This window comes from Ailuropoda melanoleuca, chromosome 8 (genome assembly GCF_002007445.2).
Source record: "Ailuropoda melanoleuca isolate Jingjing chromosome 8, ASM200744v2, whole genome shotgun sequence".
NCBI classification, from domain to species: domain Eukaryota; kingdom Metazoa; phylum Chordata; class Mammalia; order Carnivora; family Ursidae; genus Ailuropoda; species Ailuropoda melanoleuca.
In genome coordinates, this window is record NC_048225.1 from 27,117,710 (window position 1) to 27,145,512 (window position 27,803).

Genomic DNA, 27,803 nt, shown 5'->3' on the forward strand with positions numbered 1-27,803 from the left:
CTGTTGGTTAAGCCATGCCATTTGTAGTACGTTGTTACAGCAACTGTGAGAAAATAATACAAAGCCAAATTTATTCACGTTTTCTTCTTTTATGGTAAGAGCCTTTGATGGCCTAGCAAAACTTTCTCTATCTCAAGGTTCCTAAGATGCGTTCCTACATTTTCCTCCTGATCTAGGTTATTTTTTTTTTAAGATTTTATTTATTTATTTAGACAGAGAGAGACAGCCAGCGAGAGGGGGAACACAAGCAGGGGGAGTGGGAGAGGAAGAAGCAGGCTCCCAGTGGAGAAGCCTGATGTGGGGCTTGATCCCGGGATGCCGGGATCACGCCCTGAGCCGAAGGCAGACGCTTAACGACTGCACCACCCAGGCGCCCCCTGATCTAGGTTATTTTTATATCACGCACAGGCATATTCCACACATTCTCTTATTTCATTGAGTTCATGTTTGGATTTTCTAATGCTTGAGGGAGTATTTGTTTCTTGTGTAATTTCTAGAATTAATCATAGTTTCTAGTAATGTATAAATATACCAAGTGACTCTGTGCCCTCTCTTCAAGTTCAACGTGGAGTAAGTTTTAGTTCCAAAGGGATAAGGCCCACTGTTCTTTTGTTTCCCTTCCTACGAAGGTGGAGATGATCACCACTGATGTTTAATACCAACCACTGAGTGCCAAGGACATGCACGTCAGGGGTACTTCACCATTTCCATCATCCTTCTTCCACTCAGGCGGACTATTGATGTAGAGGTCAAATAGGTGTGGCTCTGGGGAAATGGTCTGAAAGCACTGAGCGAGGAGATCTTTTTTCTCAAGGATGCACTGTAACACAAACATTTACAATGGGCATTCTAGCCTTCTAGCACTCTTCTTAAAGAAAGGGCAAATGACCAACTGACCCATGCATCTGCACCTTGAGAAATTAGTGTCTTTGTTTGAAGTTATGGCACCTCTGTTCTTCTTGGTTGGGAAAGCTCAAGTCTTCTATGGCCATAAAAAGGACTGAGAAAATAACTCAGTACATTTTCTTCTTATAAACCCTTTTTTTGGAATGGAATACTCAACGACTTATGTGTCTGGCCTATTTGCTTTTACATTACTATGTTACAAATACAGCATTGCTGCCTGATTTCCAAAGTTTTGTGCTTTAGAACAAATTCTTCAATAGAATAACAGAATAACTCTGAAAAATTCCCAAAGGTAAAGGGCTTACCCTTGACTGACAGGTGTCTCCATGTCACAGTTGGCTCTGGTCTGCCAATAGCAAGACACAGCAGAGTCACACTGCTTCCCTCATTCACAGTGATGTCTGAGGAGATATTCATGATCTGGGGAGGAACTGTAAAGAAACAAAGGAGAAAAGAAATATATGAGAATGATTCTTTGCACTCAAAAGCAGGTATTAGCCTATAAATATTTGCATAGCATGCGTTTATGATAAGTGTTATTCTCAACAATAATGTTCGGATTGCTTGATTTGCCAACGATGTGCCCATTAACACTGTGCACTGATAGGGTTCAACCCCGGCTCTCCCAGGAACATGGAAAAAGCATAAGTACTTCAATTGCTTTGTTTTCCTCTTCTTTTCTTCATTTCCTACCTGAAAAGATATGACTCATCACTCAAGGGACCTCAAAGATCACCTCTCCTCTGCAGTTTTTCCTCACTTCTCCCCGAACCCTGAGAATCACCTCTCTCTCCCACTGTATTGGTCCGAACTTTCCACGCAGAGGGGACTGAGCATGTGGTATCATGGCTGATTTTTTCCTGCCTGTCTTCTTACCTAGAGTTAGTTGCTCAAGGATAAGGATGGTCACATACACCTCTATTTCCTCAGTGTCTAGCATAAGGCTGACAAGGGTCCTGCTTAATTCCTCTTTGAAAGAAAGATCCAAAGAATGGATGGAACAAATCCAAAAACAATGGGGTGGGGCTGGGGGCAAGAGGTCAAAGCTTTCAATGGAAGATTTCAGATGTCTAAACCTTTCTTCTTTGTTATGTTTCAGATTCTCAGAAGGACGGCAGAGCAGAGGCTCCAAGCCTACGGCTATGCTGATTTATTCAAACTGCCAGTTTAATTATGAATTATTAATTACCAAACAGGTAGAGTACTGGTAGGTTCCAAACCACCCAGCGTCAGCAGCAAAGGAGAATTATGGCTGATGCTTGATTCAGACGACTCTGCAGCCAGGAGTTTTATGCTGCTGAGACCTTAGAGGTAAGTCTTTTCAAGGAGAAGCCGTAAGTAACATGTAGAACATTTGACTTCTTAAGGCAATCCACATTAGCAAATAAATAAAAATTGCCTAGCTTATAAATCTGCCATACTTTGGATTATTTCTGCATTAGGATTTGGCCTGAAATTTCATTGCACATAATTTACCCAAATACACACTGGGAAAAAATAGTGTGCATTCTAACTACACTACATTCTCCTGAGGAAACTGTACTGCCTGTTTTTCAGTATTTTCTAGCTTGTTAAAAAATAGTTCTGGGCTTAGAAATGTCAATACTTTTTTCACTTTTATAAAGCAACAACTTCAGTGCACCTTCCACAATATTCTCAGAATAATGTCTGCTTTAGCTGGATGTGTTGGGCCCTCTGAAGTTCTTTCTCTAGACCCAGGAGTCTCCCTGGTGCTGGTGTTAAGGTAAACACAGCTCAGGGGAGGGGGTTGTACAGTCAGGTTAGTAGAGGATAATTTAGTACATATGATGCCCAGGGACAGATCTCCCAGCACAACTCCCGGTTCAGAATCACCAGTTCTGCACACGCTAAGGTTCATCTGATAGTTCAAGGGGCCCTGGCTTAAATAGATAATTTGTAAAATTCCATGGATATTTAGCATGACCTCTTCAGTCCAGGCGCTCAGTCAATGTCACCCATTAGGAGGGAGGTTCCTGGACTGGAACTGCAAAGTTAATCCACACGTTCTCACCAAGCTCCAAGCAGCACTGACTACCACCCCAGAACTCCCAGAATGGCCCTGCTTCTTTTTCAAAGGAGGAAAGATAAGTATGGCATCAATGGTGTGGACGCCAGTAAGAAAGGAAGCACAGCAAGTGAACTGGGAGAAAGAAAAGTTCTTTCTTTCCTGAATTATGTCCTTATTATTAACATGTACAATGCAATAAAGTATATTACTACATAATGCTTGTTTTCAAATTGCTTGCACATTTTTATCTTATGGTTTCTTCACAAAGTGTGAAATAAATAAAACAAATATTCTCACTATGAAAAATGAAAAAAAAAATTGAGGCAAGGGGAGGGTTAAGTAAATTCCCCAAAAGGACATAGCCAGTAAATGGCAGAATTCTTTCCATCAGATTAAGCTGGTTCTTTGTTNCGATATATTGGTGTTCCTCTAAAAAGGGAAAATTTTGACACAAAGAGAGGCACACAGGGAGAAGTCCATGTGATACTGAAGGCAGGAATCAGGGTGATACGTCTACAAGCCAAGAAACACTAAAGCCTGACAGCCAACCACCAGAAGCTAACGGATACACACTGGAAACGTTCTCCCTCACAGCCCTCGAAAGGAACCACCCTACTTCCCTCAATCATGGACATATAGCCTCTAGAACTACAAGAAAATACATTTCTGTTGGTTAAGCCATGCCATTTGTAGTACGTTGTTACAGCAACTGTGAGAAAATAATACAAAGCCAAATTTATTCACGTTTTCTTCTTTTATGGTAAGAGCCTTTGATGGCCTAGCAAAACTTTCTCTATCTCAAGGTTCCTAAGATGCGTTCCTACATTTTCCTCCTGATCTAGGTTATTTTTTTTTTAAGATTTTATTTATTTATTTAGACAGAGAGAGACAGCCAGCGAGAGGGGGAACACAAGCAGGGGGAGTGGGAGAGGAAGAAGCAGGCTCCCAGTGGAGAAGCCTGATGTGGGGCTCGATCCCGGGATGCCGGGATCACGCCCTGAGCCGAAGGCAGACGCTTAACGACTGCACCACCCAGGCGCCCCCTGATCTAGGTTATTTTTATATCACGCACAGGCATATTCCACACATTCTCTTATTTCATTGAGTTCATGTTTGGATTTTCTAATGCTTGAGGGAGTATTTGTTTCTTGTGTAATTTCTAGAATTAATCATAGTTTCTAGTAATGTATAAATATACCAAGTGACTCTGTGCCCTCTCTTCAAGTTCAACGTGGAGTAAGTTTTAGTTCCAAAGGGATAAGGCCCACTGTTCTTTTGTTTCCCTTCCTACGAAGGTGGAGATGATCACCACTGATGTTTAATACCAACCACTGAGTGCCAAGGACTTGCACGTCAGGGGTACTTCACCATTTCCATCATCCTTCCTCCACTCAGGCGGACTATTGATGTAGAGGTCAAATAGGTGTGGCTCTGGGGAAATGGTCTGAAAGCACTGAGCGAGGAGATCTTTTTTCTCAAGGATGCACTGTAACACAAACATTTACAATGGGCATTCTAGCCTTCTAGCACTCTTCTTAAAGAAAGGGCAAATGACCAACTGACCCATGCATCTGCACCTTGAGAAATTAGTGTCTTTGTTTGAAGTTATGGCACCTCTGTTCTTCTTGGTTGGGAAAGCTCAAGTCTTCTATGGCCATAAAAAGGACTGAGAAAATAACTCAGTACATTTTCTTCTTATAAACCCTTTTTTTGGAATGGAATACTCAACGACTTATGTGTCTGGCCTATTTGCTTTTACATTACTATGTTACAAATACAGCATTGCTGCCTGATTTCCAAAGTTTTGTGCTTTAGAACAAATTCTTCAATAGAATAACAGAATAACTCTGAAAAATTCCCAAAGGTAAAGGGCTTACCCTTGACTGACAGGTGTCTCCATGTCACAGTTGGCTCTGGTCTGCCAATAGCAAGACACAGCAGAGTCACACTGCTTCCCTCATTCACAGTGATGTCTGAGGAGATATTCATGATCTGGGGAGGAACTGTAAAGAAACAAAGGAGAAAAGAAATATATGAGAATGATTCTTTGCACTCAAAAGCAGGTATTAGCCTATAAATATTTGCATAGCATGCGTTTATGATAAGTGTTATTCTCAACAATAATGTTCGGATTGCTTGATTTGCCAACGATGTGCCCATTAACACTGTGCACTGATAGGGTTCAAACCCGGCTCTCCCAGGAACATGGAAAAAGCATAAGTACTTCAATTGCTTTGTTTTCCTCTTCTTTTCTTCATTTCCTACCTGAAAAGATATGACTCATCACTCAAGGGACCTCAAAGATCACCTCCCCTCTGCAGTTTTTCCTCACTTCTCCCCGAACCCTGAGAATCACCTCTCTCTCCCACTGTATTGGTCCGAACTTTCCACGCAGAGGGGACTGAGCATGTGGTATCATGGCTGATTTTTTCCTGCCTGTCTTCTTACCTAGAGTTAGTTGCTCAAGGATAAGGATGGTCACATACACCTCTATTTCCTCAGTGTCTAGCATAAGGCTGACAAGGGTCCTGCTTAATTCCTCTTTGAAAGAAAGATCCAAAGAATGGATGGAACAAATCCAAAAACAATGGGGTGGGGCTGGGGGCAGGAGGTCAAAGCTTTCAATGGAGGATTTCAGATGTCTAAACCTTTCTTCTTTGTTATGTTTCAGATTCTCAGAAGGACGGCAGAGCAGAGGCTCCAAGCCTATGGCTATGCTGATTTATTCAAACTGCCAGTTTAATTATGAATTATTAATTACCAAACAGGTAGAGTACTGGTAGGTTCCAAACCACCCAGCGTCAGCAGCAAAGGAGAATTATGGCTGATGCTTGATTCAGACGACTCTGCAGCCAGGAGTTTTATGCTGCTGAGACCTTAGAGGTAAGTCTTTTCAAGGAGAAGCCGTAAGTAACATGTAGAACATTTGACTTCTTAAGGCAATCCACATTAGCAAATAAATAAAAATTGCCTAGCTTATAAATCTGCCATACTTTGGATTATTTCTGCATTAGGATTTGGCCTGAAATTTCATTGCACATAATTTACCCAAATACACACTGGGAAAAAATAGTGTGCATTCTAACTACACTACATTCTCCTGAGGAAACTGTACTGCCTGTTTTTCAGTATTTTCTAGCTTGTTAAAAAATAGTTCTGGGCTTAGAAATGTCAATACTTTTTTCACTTTTATAAAGCAACAACTTCAGTGCACCTTCCACAATATTCTCAGAATAATGTCTGCTTTAGCTGGATGTGTTGGGCCCTCTGAAGTTCTTTCTCTAGACCCAGGAGTCTCCCTGGTGCTGGTGTTAAGGTAAACACAGCTCAGGGGAGGGGGTTGTACAGTCAGGTTAGTAGAGGATAATTTAGTACATATGACGCCCAGGGACAGATCTCCCAGCACAACTCCCGGTTCAGAATCACCAGTTCTGCACACGCTAAGGTTCATCTGATAGTTCAAGGGGCCCTGGCTTAAATAGATAATTTGTAAAATTCCATGGATATTTAGCATGACCTCTTCAGTCCAGGCGCTCAGTCAATGTCACCCATTAGGAGGGAGGTTCCTGGACTGGAACTGCAAAGTTAATCCACACGTTCTCACCAAGCTCCAAGCAGCACTGACTACCACCCCAGAACTCCCAGAATGGCCCTGCTTCTTTTTCAAAGGAGGAAAGATAAGTATGGCATCAATGGTGTGGACGCCAGTAAGAAAGGAAGCACAGCAAGTGAACTGGGAGAAAGAAAAGTTCTTTCTTTCCTGAATTATGTCCTTATTATTAACATGTACAATGCAATAAAGTATATTACTACATAATGCTTGTTTTCAAATTGCTTGCACATTTTTATCTTATGGTTTCTTCACAAAGTGTGAAATAAATAAAACAAATATTCTCACTATGAAAAATGAAAAAAAAAATTGAGGCAAGGGGAGGGTTAAGTAAATTCCCCAAAAGGACATAGCCAGTAAATGGCAGAATTCTTTCCATCAGATTAAGCTGGTTCTTTGTTTAACAGCTTATCAATGCCCCCGAACACAATATTTATATTTGCATATTCTGTTTCCTCTGCTTTGAATGATCTCCCAGTGCATCTTCCCTCACAGACCTTAACCACAATGAACAAAACCACCTCATTCCAGTTGCTTCCCCCACACACTGCGTACCACTGAGGGTAGGAGCCCATGTGAGTCATCTTTGTTTCTCCAGGGCATGCTACTGGCAGGCAGCACATACGGAGGGCAGCTCTCGATGCTTTTCATTTAATTTTTTTTTTTTAAAGATTTTATTTATTTACTTGACAGAGATAGAGACAGCTAGCGAGAGACGGAACACAAGCAGGGGGAGTGGGAGAGGAAGAAGCAGGCTCATAGCAGAGGAGCCTGATGTGGGGCTCGATCCCATAACGCCGGGATCACACCGAGCCGAAGGCAGACGCTTAACCGCTGTGCCACCCAGGCGCCCCTAATTTTAAATCTGAATTGAATTTGGCAACTCTATTATGGCCCTCCCCTTGTTCGCATGACAATTTTTTGAAGAAAGGAGCACTTGAACATGAATAAATACTTCTACATATTTTGACAGGAGACCTTTGTTCCATTTGCAGACACTTATCTGTGGCAAATGACTCTGTTTCTAATTATCTATGAATCTATGCATCAGTCTATGTATCTATGTAGCTATCTATCCATTTATCTATCTAACTATACAGCTAGTGTCTATGGTTATATAGGTAAACCCGAAAATGTACAAGTCTTAACCTAAGTATCAAAATTGCTTACAGAAAATGATAGGACTCACACAAGTTTAATTAAAAGACGACAAATTGCACAGAGTGCTTTAGACACATCTGCAGCCACTAGGGGCCCCCAGCCTTGCCAATAATGCATGCATCGGTTATCTTTTCATTGATGGTGGTGGGTCATAACAGGGCCTTCATATAGTTGTGCAGATGGCTCAGTGCATAACTACAAGCACTTCAAATTTTGGTCTTTAAGATAAATAGATTAAAAAATAGCTCAATAGATATAGACATATAAATGTATATAGAGACATAAATAAAATATTGTCTGCCACTCTCTGTATGACTACACACACACACACACACACACACAGATACATATATACACATACATACATGTGTGTATAAAGAGAGAGAGAATTTTTTATCAGATAACAATCAGTGGAAGAGGCAGATTTCCAAAGCATCCTAGGGTTACGTATTCTCTCTTTACCCTTAGCATGGCCAGCTGCTCTTAAAACATCAAAATGCCTCAAACCTGGCCCATCCCCTCCAATCACACTGCCTTTGGATTAGTTGAGAAGCTTATTGTCTTAACTTGGACTATTACAAAAGTCTCTTCATTTCTCAACCTGCCACCATTTTATAATTCAAAACCTATACCCCTATCATTCACCTCCTAAACATTTTTCTTCTGCCTACCACCCCAATATCTTCCCCTGGCTAAGGCTGGGAAGTCCAAACTTGGCAGGATTTACAAAACCATTCGTAGTCTGGCCATAGCCTAACGACTAGCCCCTTCTCTAACAAGTAGCCCCCACACACTTCTCTGAGGCTACATCATTCTCTCTTCTTTGTGCCTCTACATGTACTATTCCTTCTACTGGGAAAGTGCTTTCCCACTTCTGTTCCACGTGAAATCTTCCTCCTTCACTCAACTCAACTCAAACATGAACTCCTTTATGGTGCCTTAGTTGCTCTCTCTTCGGTTCCCAAGGCATTCTTGTTTATGTCTTTATCATACAATTTATCTTTACAACTAGTCTATTCCATGGAAGGGATCTGCTATACATATCCTCCTATTCCTATTATATAAAACCAAAACCTGACGTGTAGTAACATCCTTTTCCCCACTTAATGTAATGAATGAATGCACAGGTTTTTAAATTGGGTATCTTATAATCTGTCAAGTGTTTTCCATCCTAGAGATCTGACATTTGCACGTTCCTATCCCTGAAATACCCCCTACCTTAATTGTGTGTATTTTTTTTTTCCCCGTCCGGGCTCGGTTTTGAAGTTAGCTCCTCAGAGAAGTCTTTGTTAGGACCCTAGTCCTCCCCCCAACCCATCTAATTCAGGTCCTTCTGCTACAATCTCTTCTCAACCTTTAATTTTCCTTAATGATCCTTATATAGCTTTGTGTTTTTATATACATTTGTATGATTATTTGTTTGAGGTCTTTCTGGTCCTAAACTATAGGCTTTATAAACCACTATATCCCCGGTACTTAGAAGTATGCTTAGCACATAATGGGTGCCTAATAAAATTTTGTGGAATAAATGGTTACTATATATATATATATATAGGTGAGCCGTGAACAACACAGGTTTGATCTAAATGGGTACATTAATATGCATTTTTTACAGTATAGTACTATACATGTATTTTCTCTCCCTTTTGATTCTCTCAGTAACATTTTTTTCTCTAGCTTACTTTATTATAACAATGCAGCATAACATACATATAACATATAAAATATGTGTTACCAATTGTTATGTTATTAGCAAGATTTCTGATCAACAGTAGACTCTTAGTAGTTAAGGTTTTGGAGAGTCAAAAGTTATACATGGATTTTCAACCACATGGGGGGTCAACACCCCTATTCCCCATGTTCAAGTGTCAATTGTAGTTTCTTATACATGTTATTATGCATTTGTGAGAAAGCAAACCTGAGTAAATTAGGGATAGAAACATGTGATTCTGGACATATTAACACCATCCTCCATAAAGTTGATACGATATAGTTGGAATTGCTTATGAGAAGGCCATGTACCATAGCCTGGGTTCTGGGGTCCGACATACCTGTGTAACCTTGGACAATCTTGGCTTAACTCCTCTGAGCCCCTAGTTCTTCATTGTAACATGAAGACAACAATTCTCTCTCTAGCTACTTATTAGAATTAAGTGGAAATGTGTATGGTACACGAGCACAGTGCCTGGAAATGAGTACTTAATAAACGTTAGTTGCTATTTTTCATTTTTATATATTCATTTTTGATATTATTCATGCTATGTAGAATCAGATAGCTTAGTCCGAGCCTAATTGCTCATTTTCTAAATCTCAGTTCCTTCAAAGTTAAGTCAGGACTTCTATATAGATGATGTTCTCCTTGGATAACTGGGAAGACTGAATTATATATGCTTCCAGGATAAAAAGTAAATATTCAATAAATATGAATTTCTTCCTCTTTAGCTGAATAATTGAGCCTAGCAAATGCACGGGGCAAATCACACAGGTTTATTTGAAGAAATTGCCTGGCTCTTCCTTCTCTCTTTTCTTTTAGAGAGTGTCTGTTTCTGTTTCTGGAAGCCCCAGGGTACAAGCTTGAGCGCCATGATCCATTATTTCAAGGATGATAATTTTACCCATTTCAAACCTACTCGGTTCCCGTCTTGCCACAGTATTTGCTAATTAGATTTTAAGTGTTTTGTTTAAGACTGGATGGCACTGTTTAAAAAAAAATCTTGTAATTTGTAATCATAAAGGCTGAAATTTGACTACCATTTTTCTTCCAACTATTTTCTGTGTGATTGAAAAAAAAATACTTAAAGCCATTAAGCTTTGGCTTCCTCTACCATAAAATGAGCATGTTAGGACATACATGTCACAGAGGAATGTGGAGAATAAATTAGAGAGAATTTTTTAAAGATTTTATTTATTTATTTATTTAAGAGACAGGGGAGGAGCAGAAGGAGAGAGAGAGAGAGAGAATCTCAAGCAGACTCCACATCCAGCAGAACCAGAGATGGGCTCGATTCCATGACCCTGAGATCATGACCTGAGCTGAAACCAAGAATCAGATGCTTAACCAACTGAGCCACCCAGTTGTCCCAGAAAGAATGTTTCAGAAAGACTTAAATAGCTATTATTGTTTTCTCTTCCTCCCTCCTCCTCCCTCTCCTCTTCCTCCTTCTTGTTATCCTCAGAGAATAATAAAATATTAAAAGACCATGTGAAAGCGAACATAAATGTGAAATGTTTTCCATTATCAAAGCTAATTTATAAAAATAATACAGTAAAGACTTTTAAAGAATTGGTAGTTTATTCTTGTAGGGTTAATTTTTTTTTTTTTTTGCATTTTCACAAGTCAGCTTATTTCCTAAACTAGAGATGAGACTAATTTGGGAATTGTAGCATGCATGCTAGGCTAGGTCATGCCATATTTTGTATACGGAAATAGTATGGCATGGTGCCAAAAGCAAAACATGAAGTGTGGGATAACTGGATTCTGATCTTGGCTCCTCCATAGCTGTATAATCTTTTGTAAATCACTTAACCTCTCTGGTTTAGGGGTGTGTGTGTGTGTGTGTGTGTGTGTGTGTGTGGTGGTGGTAGTGGTGTTCATTTGTTTCTTTTGGTTGGTTTTAAATGAAGAAACTTGATTGTGAGTTCTCAGATATTTTCTGGTGTAAAATTCTGTGAATTGGTGATCTTCTAGAAACATTACAAGTCCAGGGGGCTGCTACTGGGAACAAAGTGGTAGCAGCACCTGCGGCAATAACGAAATCACTAGTGTTAGTTCTTTGAGCCTGGTACTAATTGCTCTGTATACATTATCCTGAACATATTCCCAGGAAGCACTCTCTATTAAAAATCAGCATTAAGGGTAGACATATACATCAATGGAATAGAATTGAGAGTCCAGAAATATATCCATACTTTTATGGTCAATTGATTTTCAACAAGGTGCCAAGATAATTCAATGAGGAAAGAATAGTCTTTTCAACAAATGGTGCTGGGACAACTGGGTATCCACAGGCAAAAGAATGAAGTTGGACTCCTACTTCACATTATACACAAAAAATTAACTCAAAATGGATCAAATGCCTCAAAGTCAGAGCTAAAAGAAGAAAACACAGGTGTGAATCTTTGTTACCTTGGATCAGACAACGGTTTCTTAGATATGACAGCAAAAGAGCAAGCAGCAAAAGAAAAAAATAGATAAATTGGACATCATCAAAATAGAAAAAAAGCTTTTAATTTTGTCCTTCAAAGAGTGCTATAGAAAAAGTGAAAAAGAAAACTCACAGAAGGAGATAAAATTTTTGCAAATAATATAGCTGATAAAGGACTAGTATCCAAACTATACAAAAACTTTTACAACTTGACAATAAAAAGATATAATCTAATTAAAAATAGACAAAAGATTTGAATAGACATTTCTCCAAAGAAGATATACAAGGGCCAGTAGGTACCTGAAAAGGTGTTTAGCATCATAGCTCATTACAGAAATGCAAATCAAAACCCCAATGAGATCCTACTTTGCTTCCACTAGGACAGTTATAGTAAAAAAAGACAGATACTAATGAAAGTTGGTGAGGACATTGAGAAATTGGAACCCTCCTACACTGCTGGTGGAATTGTAAAGCGGTCCAGTTGCCTTCAAAACCTCAATGGGTTAAGGATAGCGTTACCACGTCCTCCACTCCTAGGTATGTACCCAAAAGGAATGGAAACACATGCCCATACAACAACTTGTGTACAAATGTACATAACAGCATTATCATAATAGACCAAAAAATGGGAAAAACTCAAATTTCACCAATAACTGAAAGGCTAAACAAAATGTAGTGTATCCATACGATGGAATAGTGTTCATCTATTAAAAGGAATGAAGTACTGATGCATGCTACAACACAGGTGAACATTGAAAACATTAAATTAAGTAGAACAAGCCAGACACAAAAGGCCACATGTTGTGTGATTTCCATCTACATGAAATGTCCAGAATTGGTAAATCCATCAAGTCAGAGAAAGTACGTGTGAAAGTTGCCAGGGGCTGGGAAGAGGGACAGATAGGGACTGACTGTTAATGGGAACAGGGCTTCTTTTTGGAGAGATGAAGATGTTCTAGAATGGGAGAGTGGCGATCGTTGTACAACCTTGTGCATTTACCGAAGATCATCCTGATAAATGAATTATAATGTCATGCCGATGTTATTAAAAACAAAGCACAGTCTCTCAGCTCTGAAGAAGGAGAACCAGAGCTGTGCTATGAGGAGAGAAGCCAACACCCTATGTGTACATTCTCAGAGAATATCTTTTTCATTTATTGCTAGTTCATTGCAGGATGCTCCACCTGCATCCGCTAATCTGTCTCTCATTACCTGCCCACTGCTTCCCCTTTCCTTTCTTTTCAAGACAAGGAATGCTACCCTACCCACGGATGCCTGTTTGGCAATGCTCGGAACACCCCTGCTCATGCACAGTTCCACGTTTGTGCATATGCTCCTGTGCCTCTTCCCCGCTCATCTACGTGCACAAGCCCTACTCATACTTGAAAACTGATACTGAGATATAATCCCCTCTCGCTTAGTTCTCCCCATTCCAGAGACACATGTAAGTCTGTGCCCCCCAGAGCTACCTGTGAATAATGATGTAATACACTCATTCTAAAACATTTACTTAGTGCCTACTGTATCCTGGGCATTATTTTGGGGGAGAAGAGTAGATAGAAATGTCTTTCTCTCATGTGAATTATGAGGGTTAGTGTCTAGAGGAGAACACTGACACTGATAAATAATCACGGGAATCAACGTGTGGGTGTGCTGTGACATGGTGGTGCAAGGCGCTGTGACCGTCCCGGTCAGTGAGGTTGTGTGAAGTTTGTTCTGGGCAGACCTGGGCAGAGGGACCAACATATTTACAGGCTCTGCAGAGACAGAGAATATGCTTCACTTGGGTGCCTGTGTCTGAAGTCAAAAGAGTAAAATCTACACAAATGGAGAGTAATAGCAGCGTCAGACCCCACAGCCTATTGGAGGAAACACTTAGCTTTGGGTCCTTTTTATACGAGAAATGGCAGAGGGCATTAAAATGTCTAAAGCTGGTGATGATAACGATGATGATGATGTGTGTTGGAGGCTGGACAGATTTACATTGCAAATAGGTTGCTGCTGGCTGCAGTGTGGAGAACAGAAGGAGCAGAGCAAAGCAGGGACAGGAGAACTAGCTAGGATGTTGTCCAGTAGTGAGGTGGTGGCAGCTTGGACAAGTGTGTCAGCATGAGCGAGGGGCAGAGAGGGACAGATGGGAGAGACACATAAAAGGTAAGATGAGCAAAGCTCGGGGTTGACAGCATATATGTTTGGTTCAAAGCACTTCTCCTAGCGTTCTATTGTTCGCTCTCTCTTGCCCAGTGCGCTGGGGGATCGGTGTGATCCCAGACTGCTATTTGTTCATCTCCATCTCCCTAGGGCCACTCAATGCCTGGTATCTAGTAGGTGCTCAATCAATGTGTGCTGAATTTAACTGGGAGTGCAAGAGATTTTCCAGATAACACAATCTCTCGGGATCCAGAGGGGGCAGCCAGAGAGTAGGGACTAGTCCTACTTGCATGAGGTCACATCTAATGCTTGGGAGTCGAACCCAGGACCCCGAGACCATGACCTGAGCTGAAGGCAGATGCTTGGCAGATCCACGTTGTTCGGTTTTATAGACTCTGAGTGTCGTCTTGGCCTCCCCGCACGTCCTGGTGTGATACAGTTTTACATTATGCCGTACTCTGATTGCTTTTCTCTTCTTGCTTCTATTGTGATGAGAGGAATGGTAGGGAATGAGAAGAAATGATTATGAATTACAGAAACATAAACACACACCAGGGACCCAGCGGCATCACAAACCACACAAGCTTCGCTGAGCTCGTTTGTAAGGGTTGTCTCCATGGCGTCGCTTATGGAAATTATTTATAGACTTAGGCACACGGCTCCTATTTTTAATTTGCACAATTCCAGCAACTGACCATGATCAGAGAAATTACATGCAGTCAAAGAGTCTTTCTCATCTGGTCCTGCTCTTTCTAGGGCATGGAGATGCCCTCCCTCTGGGAGGCTCCTTTTGTTCCTTGTTCTCCTGACTTGCTGCTTCTCCCTGAGATTTCTTACCTCCCCCCCACACACACACCCTTAGAATCACAGGGTTTAATTTACATCATACAATTTTCAAGTCAAAAAGAGACGTTAGGAATCATCTAGCATGACCTCCTCATTTCACAGCTCACAAAACCATGTGGGTCTAGCCCCAATTCTGTCAAGTATTTGTTGGGAGGTGGAGAGAAGTCCCATAACCTCTTTCAACCTGGGTGTCTCTCTTATTAGGATCCTTTGGAATTGGGGACCCATAGGCACTGGTTTCAGACCTCTCCCCTTCTCTACTCTCCCTCTTTAAATTTGTCATAGCTTCTTTTCTTAATGCAACCTGGGCTGCCCTGCTTGTTCATTCATAGCTGACCTTGAACAAGTATCTAAATGTTCCTAACCTCCAATTTCCAAACTGCAAAGCAGGACAGTGATCCTAAGTAACTCATGGGTCCCAATGAGGAGTAAAGGCCAAATGAATAGAAAAGGATTATCTCATGGTACCTGGCACATGGTAAATGTCAATATCATGGGTTCTTTAAATCTGCTTCTAGAATTATTATTATTATTATTATTGTCAGCAACTCTCATTTTTTGAGAACTTCATAAGTTTCCGAAGTACCATACACAGAATTTGTCACACACCACTTATTTTATCCTTGTGAAAACCCTATGAGGCTGGATTACTATTTCACATTTTAAGAATAAGGAAACAGAGACAGAGAGAGAGAGATAAATAAGTTAACTAATGTCACACAGCCAGAAAAAGGAAAAGCTGAGATGTGTATACCCTGTTCCGAATGGCTTCGGAACACGAGGTCTCAACCCACGTGCAAAAGCATACACGATATCATCCAAGTTGTGCCTGACTCCAAGAGCGTTGATCTCTGCACCCTAGGGCCTGGGATTTTCTTTAGGATTGGACACAGTGTGGTAGGTAATGGAGAATCCTTCTTTTTTTTTTTTTTAGATTTTATTTATTTGAGATGGGGATAGGGGGAGAGCACAGAAGGAGAGTGAAAGGGAGAAGCAGACTCCCCACTGAGCAGAGAGCTCGACATGAGGGTCGATCCTAGGACCCCAAGATCAGGACCTGAGATGAAGGCAGATGCTTAGCTTACTGAGCCACCCAGGCGCCCCTGGATAATTCTTGTAAGGTTTGGAGAAGTGGTCCTCACTTGGGTTATCTGAAAGGGCAGATATTACCAACCACCCTTGCCTCACTGAGTAGGTGGCAAAACCAAATGAGATAATGTAAATAGTTTTCCAGTATCTTCTTGACCACAGCCTCTACTCATTTCCTGCCTCAAGTTCCTGGACCCCTTGTTTATTTCCCCTGCATCATAGAATATCGCCACAGAAAGAAGTTTGAAAAGGGACATGGTCACCTGGTGTTTGCCCCAGGGTTACACCACAGAGTCCCGAGGCCCCTAATCTCCAGGCTCCATCCTGCTGTATTTAAGTGCTTCTTGGATGGGGCAGGTGGGGCTAGGGGGATGGCTGGGCTGAGAATTAGGCCAAATGTGTCCACACTCAGAATTTCATGACCCTACCCCCAACCCTACCATCAACACCTGTCCCTCCTGATTTCTCCTGTCAGCAGGTAGTCTCTGGTATTACCTTTGGGTGTCTTACTTGTTTCCCTGTCCCAAATCTGAAATATCTTATTTTGAACAGGGAGGGGTGAGGGATAAATGGACTTCCTCCATTCCCCTCTTCAGAGTGTGTCCTGTAACCCTACCTAATACCCAGGCTCCACCCAGGTCTGGATTACCCCTTGGGAAAGCCACATCTGCCTTGGGTCATGTTCACTCAGCCTCTCCAAGCCTTCCTGACTTGCTCCATATTAAAGACTGGCACTGGCTGGCTCCTGCCCTGCTCTGTGCCACTCATACCCCACGACAGAACTTTCTGATGACAAGGGTGGTCTGCATGTTTCTGCTGTGCTCTGTTCAACTGAATAGCAACCTTAGAGCATGGGTGGCATCTCAACTGAGCTGGCTGCTTCTTTGGACACAGTATCGCCCTTGGGTCGTCCATCAGGAATTAGTCTCACATTTTCCCCAGTAATTATACCGCCTGCCAACTGGATGTTCCTTCTTTTCTCCTCCTGCTTTGTGCTGAAAAGCTAGGTCATTGCACCTCACTCCTATACCAGAAACATGGTCATTGTGTACCCAGCAGGTCTGAGATAGAATTGAAGAAAGGAATTCCCTGGAATCAGACACAGAAAGCCTTCATCGTGGGAGAAAGGTGGCACTTGGGAAATCATGAAGACATGGGCACTTGCCCATAATCTCATCCGGAGCTGGATCAGCTGTGGAAGGAAGAGGGCAGGGAGAACTCAGGCCTCTCTCTTCCATTCCATGGTTTAATGAAAATGGCAATTCCCTTACCCTCCACGACCTACCATTTCAGTCGTTTATCACATGAGGATGATAAAAGGTTCCTAAAAAGTTTCTAGTTATGAATAAATGAGATCATAAAGGTAAGTACACTTCAAGACAAATACCATATGATTTCTTGCATGTGGAAAAAACAAAACAAATGAGCAAAGGAAAGCAAGAAGAGGGAGGGAGGAAAAGAGAGAGAAAAATCAAGAAACAGACTCTTAACTATAAAGAACAAACTGATGGTTACTAGAGGGGAGAGGGGTGGGGGATGGGTGAGACAGGTGGCGTGAATGAAGGATGGCACTTGGCAGGATGGGCACCAGGTGATGTATGGAAGTGCTGAGTCGCTACAGCGTACACATAAACTAACGGAGTACTGTATGTTAACGGGACTTAGAAACTTAAAAAAGCGGCGCCTGGGTGGCTCAGTCGTTAAGCGTCTGCCTCCAGCTCAGGGTGTGATCCCAGGGCCCTGGGATTGAGCCCCACATCGGGCTCCCTGCTCCACTGGGAGCCTGCTTCTTCCTCTCCCACTCCCCCTGCTTGTGTTCCCTCTCTCACTGGCTGTCTCTCGGTCAAATAAATAAATAAAATCTTAAAAAAATAAAAATTAAAAAACAAAGTATCTTAAAAAAACAACAAGAAAAGAAGAATAAGGAAAAAAGTACACTTTAAAAACCATAGAATGACACAAACCTATAATTCAGTCTTCCCACAAAAGAAAATAAAAGCTATAATCTTGGTTCTTAGGGATTCCCCTGGTTCTAAACTTGAGGAGTTTTGACTCTGTGCTTTGCAAGACAGGGATTGGTTACAGCATTCACAGTAATGTGATCTGTGATCTGCGTACGTAAAAGACACACCACAGAAGGTTTCTACAGGCCGTGTGAACCATACATATCCCCTTTTTCTTTTTTTTTTTTTTCAAGATTTTATTTATTTATTTGACAGAGAGACAGCCAGAGAGAGAGGGAACACAGCAGGGGAGTGGGAGAGGGAAGAAGCAGGCTCCCAGCGGAGGAGCCCGATGTGGGGCTCGATCCCCGAAATCCAGGATCACGCCCCGAGCCGAAGGCAGATTCTTAACGACTGCGTTACCCAGGCGCCCCCATAGCCCCTTTTTCTTATCCTCTAACACGCTAGATCCACAAAAAACAAGGTTTCTAAGATGAAAGAACACGGTAGATTTCTTAATATGAGGAAATCAGCCATGAGGCCCTCAGCGTAATTCTCATCTGAGCTTTCCCTCAAATTTTTAAAACCTTTCTCGGTTCCAAATGAATCCAGAAAGTCTGGAAAGAACGATTGCGTCCGCATTTTCTTATACTAGGAAAAGGGGGAGGGGTTCCATGACTGAATATCGCTGATAAAAACATGATAACTGAGTCTCATTACAGCCAAAGACAAGTCTCATATTTTAGCATTTTTATTAAAGCTTTTTAAATTACTGAGTGTCTGGTATATTCAATACCAGCCTAAGTGATTTATATTAGTCTATCCCTAGATACTCTGTCTAATAAATAACTTGGCAATCTCCTAACCCATAAATATCCCTGGCCCCAGCAAAAAGCAATTAAAACACGTTAGGGGAAAAAATGTGGCTTTCCAGCACTCCAGACTGCTGTGTCATTGGATGCTTCCAATGGAATAATTCACACCATTTACCGAGGGGGTCAGATCTCCCATACTCACCACTCACCCACCAGGAATTTACACTCCTGTCCCCTTCAAAAGCAAAACCCATCAGAAACTATCTTTAAATGTTTAACATGTCATAATGATGCAGGTATTTTATCACGGAAAATATTATTCCCAGCAACAAGTGTTCTATAACATCGGAGACAGCTGAGGCTAAATATATTGGGCAAGATCTTTTCAGAAAGCAGTTGTGCCAAAAATGTTTAAAACACATTAAGTATCAAGGCAGCTGACTAAAAGGTTATTAGAGGCTCCCATGTCACTAGCCCAGAAAATATTTCAGGTTAATAAGTTTCAACCAGCGTGCCAGGTAAAAAGACATTGATATTTATGAGAGTGGTTTCAAGTTCAATACTTCCAGCTGCAAAAGGAGGCCACTTTCCCTGAAAAACCTCTTTTCTGGCTTTCTCTGAACTTCCAGGGCTGTGCGAAAGAGGAAAATCTGTGTCCTCACTTTTTGTTCCTATAAATCAGCACGTTCTTTCTACATTGTAGCCAACACACCAGCACTCAGGTAGGAGAGAAAAAAGTCACGTGCCCAGACATTGTCATTGCACTCAGAGAAGCTTATAGGAAAAATTGCCTTGAGTAGGGAAGGATGGCTCCAGTCCAGGTTTTATAGGGATTCTCCAAATTACAATCCCAATGAGCCCATGGCACACTCGCCATAAATTTCAGACTCTTGCAGCCTTTAAATCAGCTTAATTTGATGCACCTTCTAATAATATTTTCAATCCTTTTATTAGCATTGTCTATTTTTATGCACTTCACTTCCCAGATAATGGTCACATATGTATTGTTGGGGGAAGGGAGCAATCACCTTCTATAATTTCACGGGAGCCTAATAACACACGATATTCACAAGTCTTCTTGCTCCAGGACACATCAAGTAAGTCACTACACTTGAACTTGATTATAGGGCTGTGAAGTGGGGAGATTTAGAAACAAAAATACACCCCCCCACACACACTGTTTCATTTACTGTGAAGAAGCAGCAGTAACTGAGCTTCATTTCCATAGCCTGCTGTCAGAAGATCTGGGTCACATGGGGAGGGGTTTGATGGAGAACGTTTATTTTTGCCTAGGGAAGTGTTCTCCCCTTTCCTTGCAAACAAGAGATATGTTATAATCAGATACTCCTCAGGATTGTACGAGCTACATAACATCCCATTTTCAAATTATTTAATGTAATCTTTTGAAATGTTAGTACGTTTACATGATTCAAACACCATCCTATTTTAAAAAGTATACTTGAAAATTCTGATGCCCACCTTTACCCCCGTACCCCTTTACCCTATGGACTCCTATAACTTATTTGTATTTTGCTTATCCATCCAATGTTTACTTGTAGAAAACCAACAAGTAAGAAAATTATATTATCACCCTTCCTGATACAAAAAGTTGCAAATATATAGGCTGTCGTCTCCATATTTATACCAATATACCTACTATGTTTGCAGAGTTACATTGTATTCCTTTGTACGTGTGTATTTTAATTCATCTAACTAGCAGCCTGTTCACAGATGTGTGAGTGAATTTCCACTTGAATATTTTCATTAGTACAATGCCACTCAAACTAACTTGTATGTGTGTGTGTGTGTACACATGTGTTTTAGACATGGGAAAAGGAGTGTACGGAATAGAGACGCACAGGAGCTACTGGTTTAAAGGGTAAATGAGTCTGTAGTTTTGATGGTTGTTGATGGATTGCTTTCCATGGGGATTTTACCATCTTTCCCATCCAGGAACAATCTATGAGACTACCTGTCTCCCCAAGCCATCTTGTCAGCAGCATGGATTACTAAACGTTTGGAATGTTGCCAGTACGATAAATGAGAGATGTTATTTCTGCGCGGTTTTGATTTCATCATTTCACATGTGTAAGATGTTTTCTGTGAACTCTCTCCTTGGGTCCTTTGCCTAGGCTTGTTGGGCTTGCCAGTGTCCTTTTTAATAAATCATCTTTCTCTGTATGTCAATTAGAGTTAATTTACTGTGTTAGTTAGAACTTGGCCTTAGGAGACAGAGGGCCTGGGCTATTTCTTGGTGCTACCATTTATTGGTTCTGTGACCTTGGGGAGTTTTTTGACCTTTTTGTGCCTCCATATATATATTTTTTAATCTGTAAAATAGGCATACAGTTAGTACCCAAATGGCAGGAGTGTGGTAAGGATTAAATGAGTCAGTACATTTTATTTTTTTAAATAAATCAGTACTTATTGATTTATTTGAGAGAGAGAACATGAGCAGGGAGAGAGGGGCAGAGGGAGAGGGAGAAGCAGACTCCCTGCTGATCAGGGAGCCCGATGCAGGACTCCATCCCAGGACCCTGGGATCAAGACCGGAGCCGAAGGCAGACGCTTAACCAACTGAGCCACCCAGGCACCCCTGAGTCAGTACATAGTAAGTAAGAACGGTACAGGCCATGTTTCCAACACTACTGATCTCAGATTCTACTCATTCCAAATTTCCCCAGGGGCTCTGTCCTGCCTGCACTGGTTTATGTCAGTGTTGGGCAAAGGAGTGGCCGGGCAGTCCGACCTTCTGCTGTCACAGTGCAGGAGAGACGACAGGGGACGAGGCACTTAAGAGGATAATAATCAGTCTGGATAATAACTAGTCTCTGCCAACAAACACACCTGTGGACTGGCACTTCTTATAAACTTGGGCACAAAACACAAAGGTCACTTTAAATATATGTCACCAGAGTAAATGTCAGATGCTAACAGGACACAGTAAGATGGGAGGTTAGAAATCACATCTGGCATGTACTTAAGCGAAGCAGGGGGACCCTCATTTTATCTGAGCTAAAACTGATAAACTTTTTTTTTTCCTCTTTAGAAAATACAAGAGAAGATATATTACAGTTTTTCTAGGGGAGATGCCATAACTAAGGGCAGACATTGATGGGGTGCTAGTGGCAAAATTGCTGTTGACACATAGGCACTTACTGTGTCCCTACCTGTTCATCTGTCTATCACACAAGGCAAAGTGGGGGTGATGAGTCAGGCAGTAAGTAGTCGGTAGGCATCTCATTCAAAGGGAATGGGGCAATCCTAGGCCTTGGCTTTGGGTATATTAAGACGGTAGGCATAGCGGGTGGCTATGACCCGAGATTCTTAGCAACAGCAGAGGCAGGGAACCTGGCAAAGTGAACAGCTAGGTCACTTATCCAATAGAGAGGACAACAGCTTGTTACTTCGAGAGAATAAAGTGAAAGGACGAGGCCTTCATTGGATTTACTATCTTAGGAAAAAGGTCAGTATAATAACACACCACCCACTTCTTTTGGCAGGTGTTTATTTTAATCCTTAAATTAGATATCTCCTAACTTTTCAAAAGTGGATAAGTTAGAAGCCCCATGAAGAAAGTTTTCTGTCAGGGCTACCAGCCCTAAAGGTGGCCCCATGTTTATCCACTGAACATGGAGGACCCTCCCTCACTGAAGAGGGTATTGAGCAATATATATTGATGGAAGGAGGAGGAGGGGACCCCAAGTAGCCCTCCAATGATGGATGATTAATTTCCAATGGATTTCATTACTCCTACAGGTGTAAAAATGAGAGCTTAGACCTGGAACCTGCTGTGGTACTTCTCAAGGTGAGAAAAACTCATTACAGTTGGAGACATTACTACTGAAAGTGCCAGAAGCAGAAACACAGAGCATTTGGGAGATTCAGAGCAGAGAGTCAGGCTTATAAATAGGCTGCATGTGTGCACGGTGGACTCTGAACACTTATCCTGCGTTCTGCCTCTAACTCTGACCAGGGCTTTACTAACCTGCCAAGCTGGCCAGGGCGGGCTATAGGGGCTTCGTAGGGGGAGAAGGGCCCATGAAATAAGTGGAATAAAGAGATTGGAAGAGGAAAAGGGTAGGCTTGAAAGGTAGTATGGCGAAAATAAAAGTGAGTATTTTCAAGAATTGGTTCCAGCTTAGAATCAGGTACAGAATTCCTGCTCCCCTCAGTGCACGCATGTGCGTGCACACACACACACACACACACACACAGGCACACTTGCCTCAAAAACACAGGAGAGTGGAAATAATGAGAGAATGGCTCTGGCAGAGCATGATTAAGGCAGGGGTTTCACTGGTCCCCTTCCCCAAAGGCATTTCCATTCATCTCATATTTCCCCTGGATTAAGCAGCACTTAAAAGCTGGAGAAGGCAACAAAGTAGTATTAATAATACTGTATCAAGTAACAATGACAACATAGTAGAGCCAGGCAAGAAAGAGACTCTTCTCTATCCAATTCTCTTAAAATATTTTAAAAAATCAAGAGGTCTCAAGGTATCTCCTGGTTGAAGAGAGATACCTAACTCCCAAAGAATGAAGTACAACACTTTAAGACTTGAATCCCATTAAATTAAAAGCTGAAGCTCTTAAGTGAGATTTTATCCCTTATCTGTTTGCCAAGAATACATCTCTGGCCACGTCCATTTTCTCTTTATCTTTCATTTTCTCTCTCCTTCTTCAGCCATCTATCATCATATAATAGCTAGTGTAATTGGAATACAGATATATTAAATACATGTAGATTATATACAGAGGGACAGTCACTTCTCCTTCCCTGTGAAACTGACTAATGGGTCCGGTGATATGAATACAAACTCGGCTTACATGCACACGAGAGCTCCTGCAGCTGCATGAGACCTGAACCCAACATCATCTATGATCTTAGCATCTCTAAATTGGGAAGCACAGAGTGGAAGTGTGAGAGAAGAACAGTGGCAGTTTCCATCCACTGTCACCCAATGGAAGGAAAAGCCCTGGCAGGTAGAATCCATCTGCATGGTTTCTACATCAGAAATAATTTCTATGAATCGGGTGCATTATGCAGAAGAACCAGATGCCATAAGATATTTGAACAGAACAATTGTGTCCCCTCTGTCTGATTCTGCCACCTTCTAATTTGATTTTAGTTTTCCATTGAGCCTTCCTATGGGAAGGAAATCCACTAATGGAGAGTTTTCTTGGGGTTAGCCTGGTCAGCCAGTTTGGCTCATTTGTGAATCAATAAAGTGGCATTTCAGTTTCCCTGTTTTTGGAAGAGCCTGACCGTGAGCCTTCCTGAGAGACAGGCCCTTTCTACAGGCCCTTTCTTTCGTACCATAAAATAAAGCTTCCGGACCTTCAAAACCAAGAGGACTAAGGCCCTGCCTAAGAAGCTGTGGGTCGGGGCGGGGGGGTCTGCCAGTCCGTGTGCTCTGCAATCAGGAAATAGGATGCAGGGGGAACGTGTGGCTGTGTTGGTACTTTCCTTAATTCAGGTCTTGATTTTTTAGGGTTTCCCTTTGATCTGGTCCTGCTTCTCTGTATTTTCTGAACAGTGGTACACCTGAGTCACCTGGAGGGCTTGGGGAAAACACAGACGGCAGGGTGACTTCCCCAATGTCTAATTCCACAGGTGTCCAGTGGGGATGGAAATTTTCTATTTCTAAAAGGTCCCAGGTGATGCAGATGCTGCCATTCTGGGGACTGCATTTTGGGACCCCCACACTGGAAACCCACAATGCACCCTTCTTAAAATTGGTTGGTAAGATACTACATGAGACCACTCCCCCATCCATAGGAGAGATTTTGTCAGTTTAGGAGGAAATGGACATGTCCCTCCTTTATGGACTTGATCCCTCTTTTGTTCTCCAACACCTCCCATATTTATCTGTAAGTTGGTACTAAATAACAACTTCACTTACCATATTTTTTTTCAGAAAACAGAGTTTAGAAACAAAAGCACCCTGAATAGAATAAACAGTACTCTTATTCAACCCATGTGATTAATTCTCTGAGATTCAGAGGTAGACTTTAACGCATTCTGAAATTTATGAACATGGCTCTTGCTCCTTTTGTCTAGAACATATTTCTCTATATATTTTTCCCACATACAGAACTTCTACTCATCCAATAAAACCTTTTTTAGGTATCACCTCCTTTCTAATACCTTCCTGGACCCTCTCTAACCAAAATGAATTAAACACTCTATACTTCTCCACCCTGTGCTTTTTTCTACTATGCACTTCATGCAGTGAATTAGACTTAAGGCCCTTACCTACTTGGCATCCCTGGAAAATGGGAGGCATCCGTTTGCCTCCTGTAATGAATGCTAACCACTCAAGGGCACTTTTGATAATCCCCGGTACCAAACACAGCATCCTCACTTAACAGACATGGAAAAACTGTTGATCTGAACTGAATAGCAGATGTAGAATCGTACAGAAAATGAAGTTGCTGATTTAATAGGCTTGGTTATTTGCCTTTCCCTGGGGACATCCATTTATTCCTAAGTCACTGTGGACAAAAGATTAGAAGTAAGAAGGGGACAGAGTGCTATAAGCTGATGTGCTGACAGGTGACACCCCACAGGGAAGAACGCAGCAGATTCACCAGTAAAAAGAGATAAAAAATGTGGGGCCACAGAAGGGCATGCCTGGGTGGCACCTTTGCGAGGCAGAGAAATATAATTAATTTCTGTTTAAACTATGATGATAAGTAAGCAAGATATGGTTAAATTAGAATAAGGTATTCTATTTCAAGGTGGAGATGCTGGTAGCACACTTTTAACAAAATACATAAATATAGTCTAAAATGTAAAGGAAGTTCTAATATTTAGAAAGGAAGATGCAGTTATCTAGAAGATTCACTCATTTGGAACATCTCATTATCTGATAGTGTGGAATGAATAATACATTCCTGTACATTTTCCCTGGATTCCCCCATATTCTCTCCTTTCCAGACTCTCTGTCGATCTGACTTCACAGATGAAAGTGCCTCAAGCAGAATTGGATCCAGTGTGTTTGGTTTTGAATGCAGAATGAGAGGAGAAAAAAATATTAATTTGGAAATGACCCTCCGTGGCCTCCTTCCATCTTCTCCTGACATTTTTTCTCCGTGCCATCTTTGCCCAGTGCCTAGGGCTATGAAGAGCTTGCCTGTGGAAAGCGAGCCTGCGAGTGACCTTTGTGGTGGTGTTCTGCCCCTGCTGTAGCTTCCTGGGGCTGCAGATGTTAGAGCGAAGGAGAACATGCTGAGACCTGAAATTTTTGTCTTTAAACTTGAGGATGAAAGTGCCCCCTCCCCAGCTCTGCTGACAAGTATCAGCCAAATCCTGCAATCCTTCTTTCCACGTCCAACTGCTTCCACAGCCGTCAAACTGTGCTTACAAAGTTTATCTGGCTTTAATTTGAGCAAAAACTCCAGTCCAAAGTTACAGAATCTTTTGTTGGTTCCTGTTTCACCCCAAAGGCAGCAGACCCTGGCATGAGCTTGGTATTTACCCTTCAACCTGGAGTCAAACCAAAGTCCCTCGGGTATAGCGTGAGTCCCAAGGCAGAAGGCAAAGAGCCATTTCCGGCAAGTTGTAACAAAGGAGTCAGAAACCAGCCCACTCCTAAGAGCCACAGGCACACTCATAAAGGAGAAGAGCAGGAGCTGGTCACAGAGGGCTGACCTGGCAGAGGTTTGCTGAGGACAAGTGGAGTCCCTCAATTAGCACTGCCAGGTCTAGCCTTCAGCGGTCTGAAGGTCTCGGCCAGCAGTGCCCTCTCTCCACTCTTCCAGGCCCAGATTCACACTAAGCTCCATAATTCGCTAAAAGTCCCACATAGGCTGAGACTTAGCTGAAGAGTTTGCCTGGGAAAAAGGAGGACGTGAAGTCTCTTTCCGTGTCCTTATATTACTAAGTATCAGTTTCTTTTTTATTAGTTTCTACTAAATATTAAAAAAATAAATAAATAAAAATGAAATAGAGGAGGTGACATGGGGTACAGTATTATTTTTTTGTCTCAAGCTGTACATCTAAGATAGCCCTAGAATTGAGCTCTACAGTATTTATCTCTTTGGGAGTGTTCTGTGAACTATTATATAAGAATACTGTTCCTACTCCAGGACCCTCAGGGGGCACACTCTGGTGAGTGCACGAATGTCACCTGATCTGTGGAAGAATAATGATGGTAGGATAAATGCATAATTTAGGCTTGCATGACCCATTTGAGAGGGTAGAGAGCAAACACTAGAATGTAAAGAAAAATCACTTTTGAAAAATCAGCTCAACTTTTTTAAGAGAAAAACATAATTTGTTGGTTAGGGGTAACCAGTGAATGTAAATTAATTTATATCTGGCTTGAGAGGTGGTTTGATCTCCAGAAAGGCTGAAAAAACTCTCATGGCTGACAAATTCATGAGTCTGAAGAAGAGAGAAGAAGGGTGAAGGTACATAAGCTTCTGAAGATAAAACAGTGAGCAACCATGCCCCCTTCATCCATTTTGGTCATTATTAATCAGAATTCTGGGCCCATGTGCACCTCAGTCTGAACAAATAACAGTTTCTATGATCTTATTCACGTCAACCTTTTATCTGCATAACACTAGATCTCCAAAGATCTTCAAAAGCATGTAGGACATTCTAGGATTTTCCTTCAATTTATGGAATCATGATATTTTAGACGTCAGGGAATCATTAGAAATCTCCTAGTGATCCAACACTCTTATCTTGCAAAGGAGGAAAACTCAGGGTGCGGAGAGAAAACACGTGTCCATCTCAGTACATTTGGGGTGCTATAACAAAATACCTCAGACGAGGGGGCTTATAAACAACAGACATTCATTACTCACAGTTCTGGAGGCTGCAAGTCCAAGATCAGGGTGCCAGCATGGCAGGGTAAGGCCTTCTTCTGAGGGCAGACCTCTTGCTTTGTCCTCATTTATTGAGAAGGGCTCTCTGTGGTCTGCTATAAGGGCACTAATCCCATTCATGAGGGCTCCACCCTCATGACCTAATCACCTCCTGAAGTCCTCACTCCCTAATGCCATCCCCTTTGGGGGTCAAGATTTCGACACAGGAATTTTGGGAGTACACATACATTCAGATATAGCATTAGCCAAGGTCACACAAACCCGAGA

At 41.8% G+C, this 27,803-nt stretch overlaps 1 protein-coding gene across 1 annotated transcript in view; it reads right to left on the reverse strand.

Moving 5' to 3' along the window:
* Positions 1-27,803, reverse strand: part of OPCML (opioid binding protein/cell adhesion molecule like) — a 518,190-nt gene that overhangs the window by 108,607 nt on the left and 381,780 nt on the right. Inside the window, exon 3 of the mRNA XM_034666102.1 lies at positions 4,813-4,938. Within this exon, the coding sequence (XP_034521993.1) occupies positions 4,813-4,938 (126 nt within the window). The remainder of the gene's footprint in view (positions 1-4,812; positions 4,939-27,803) is intronic.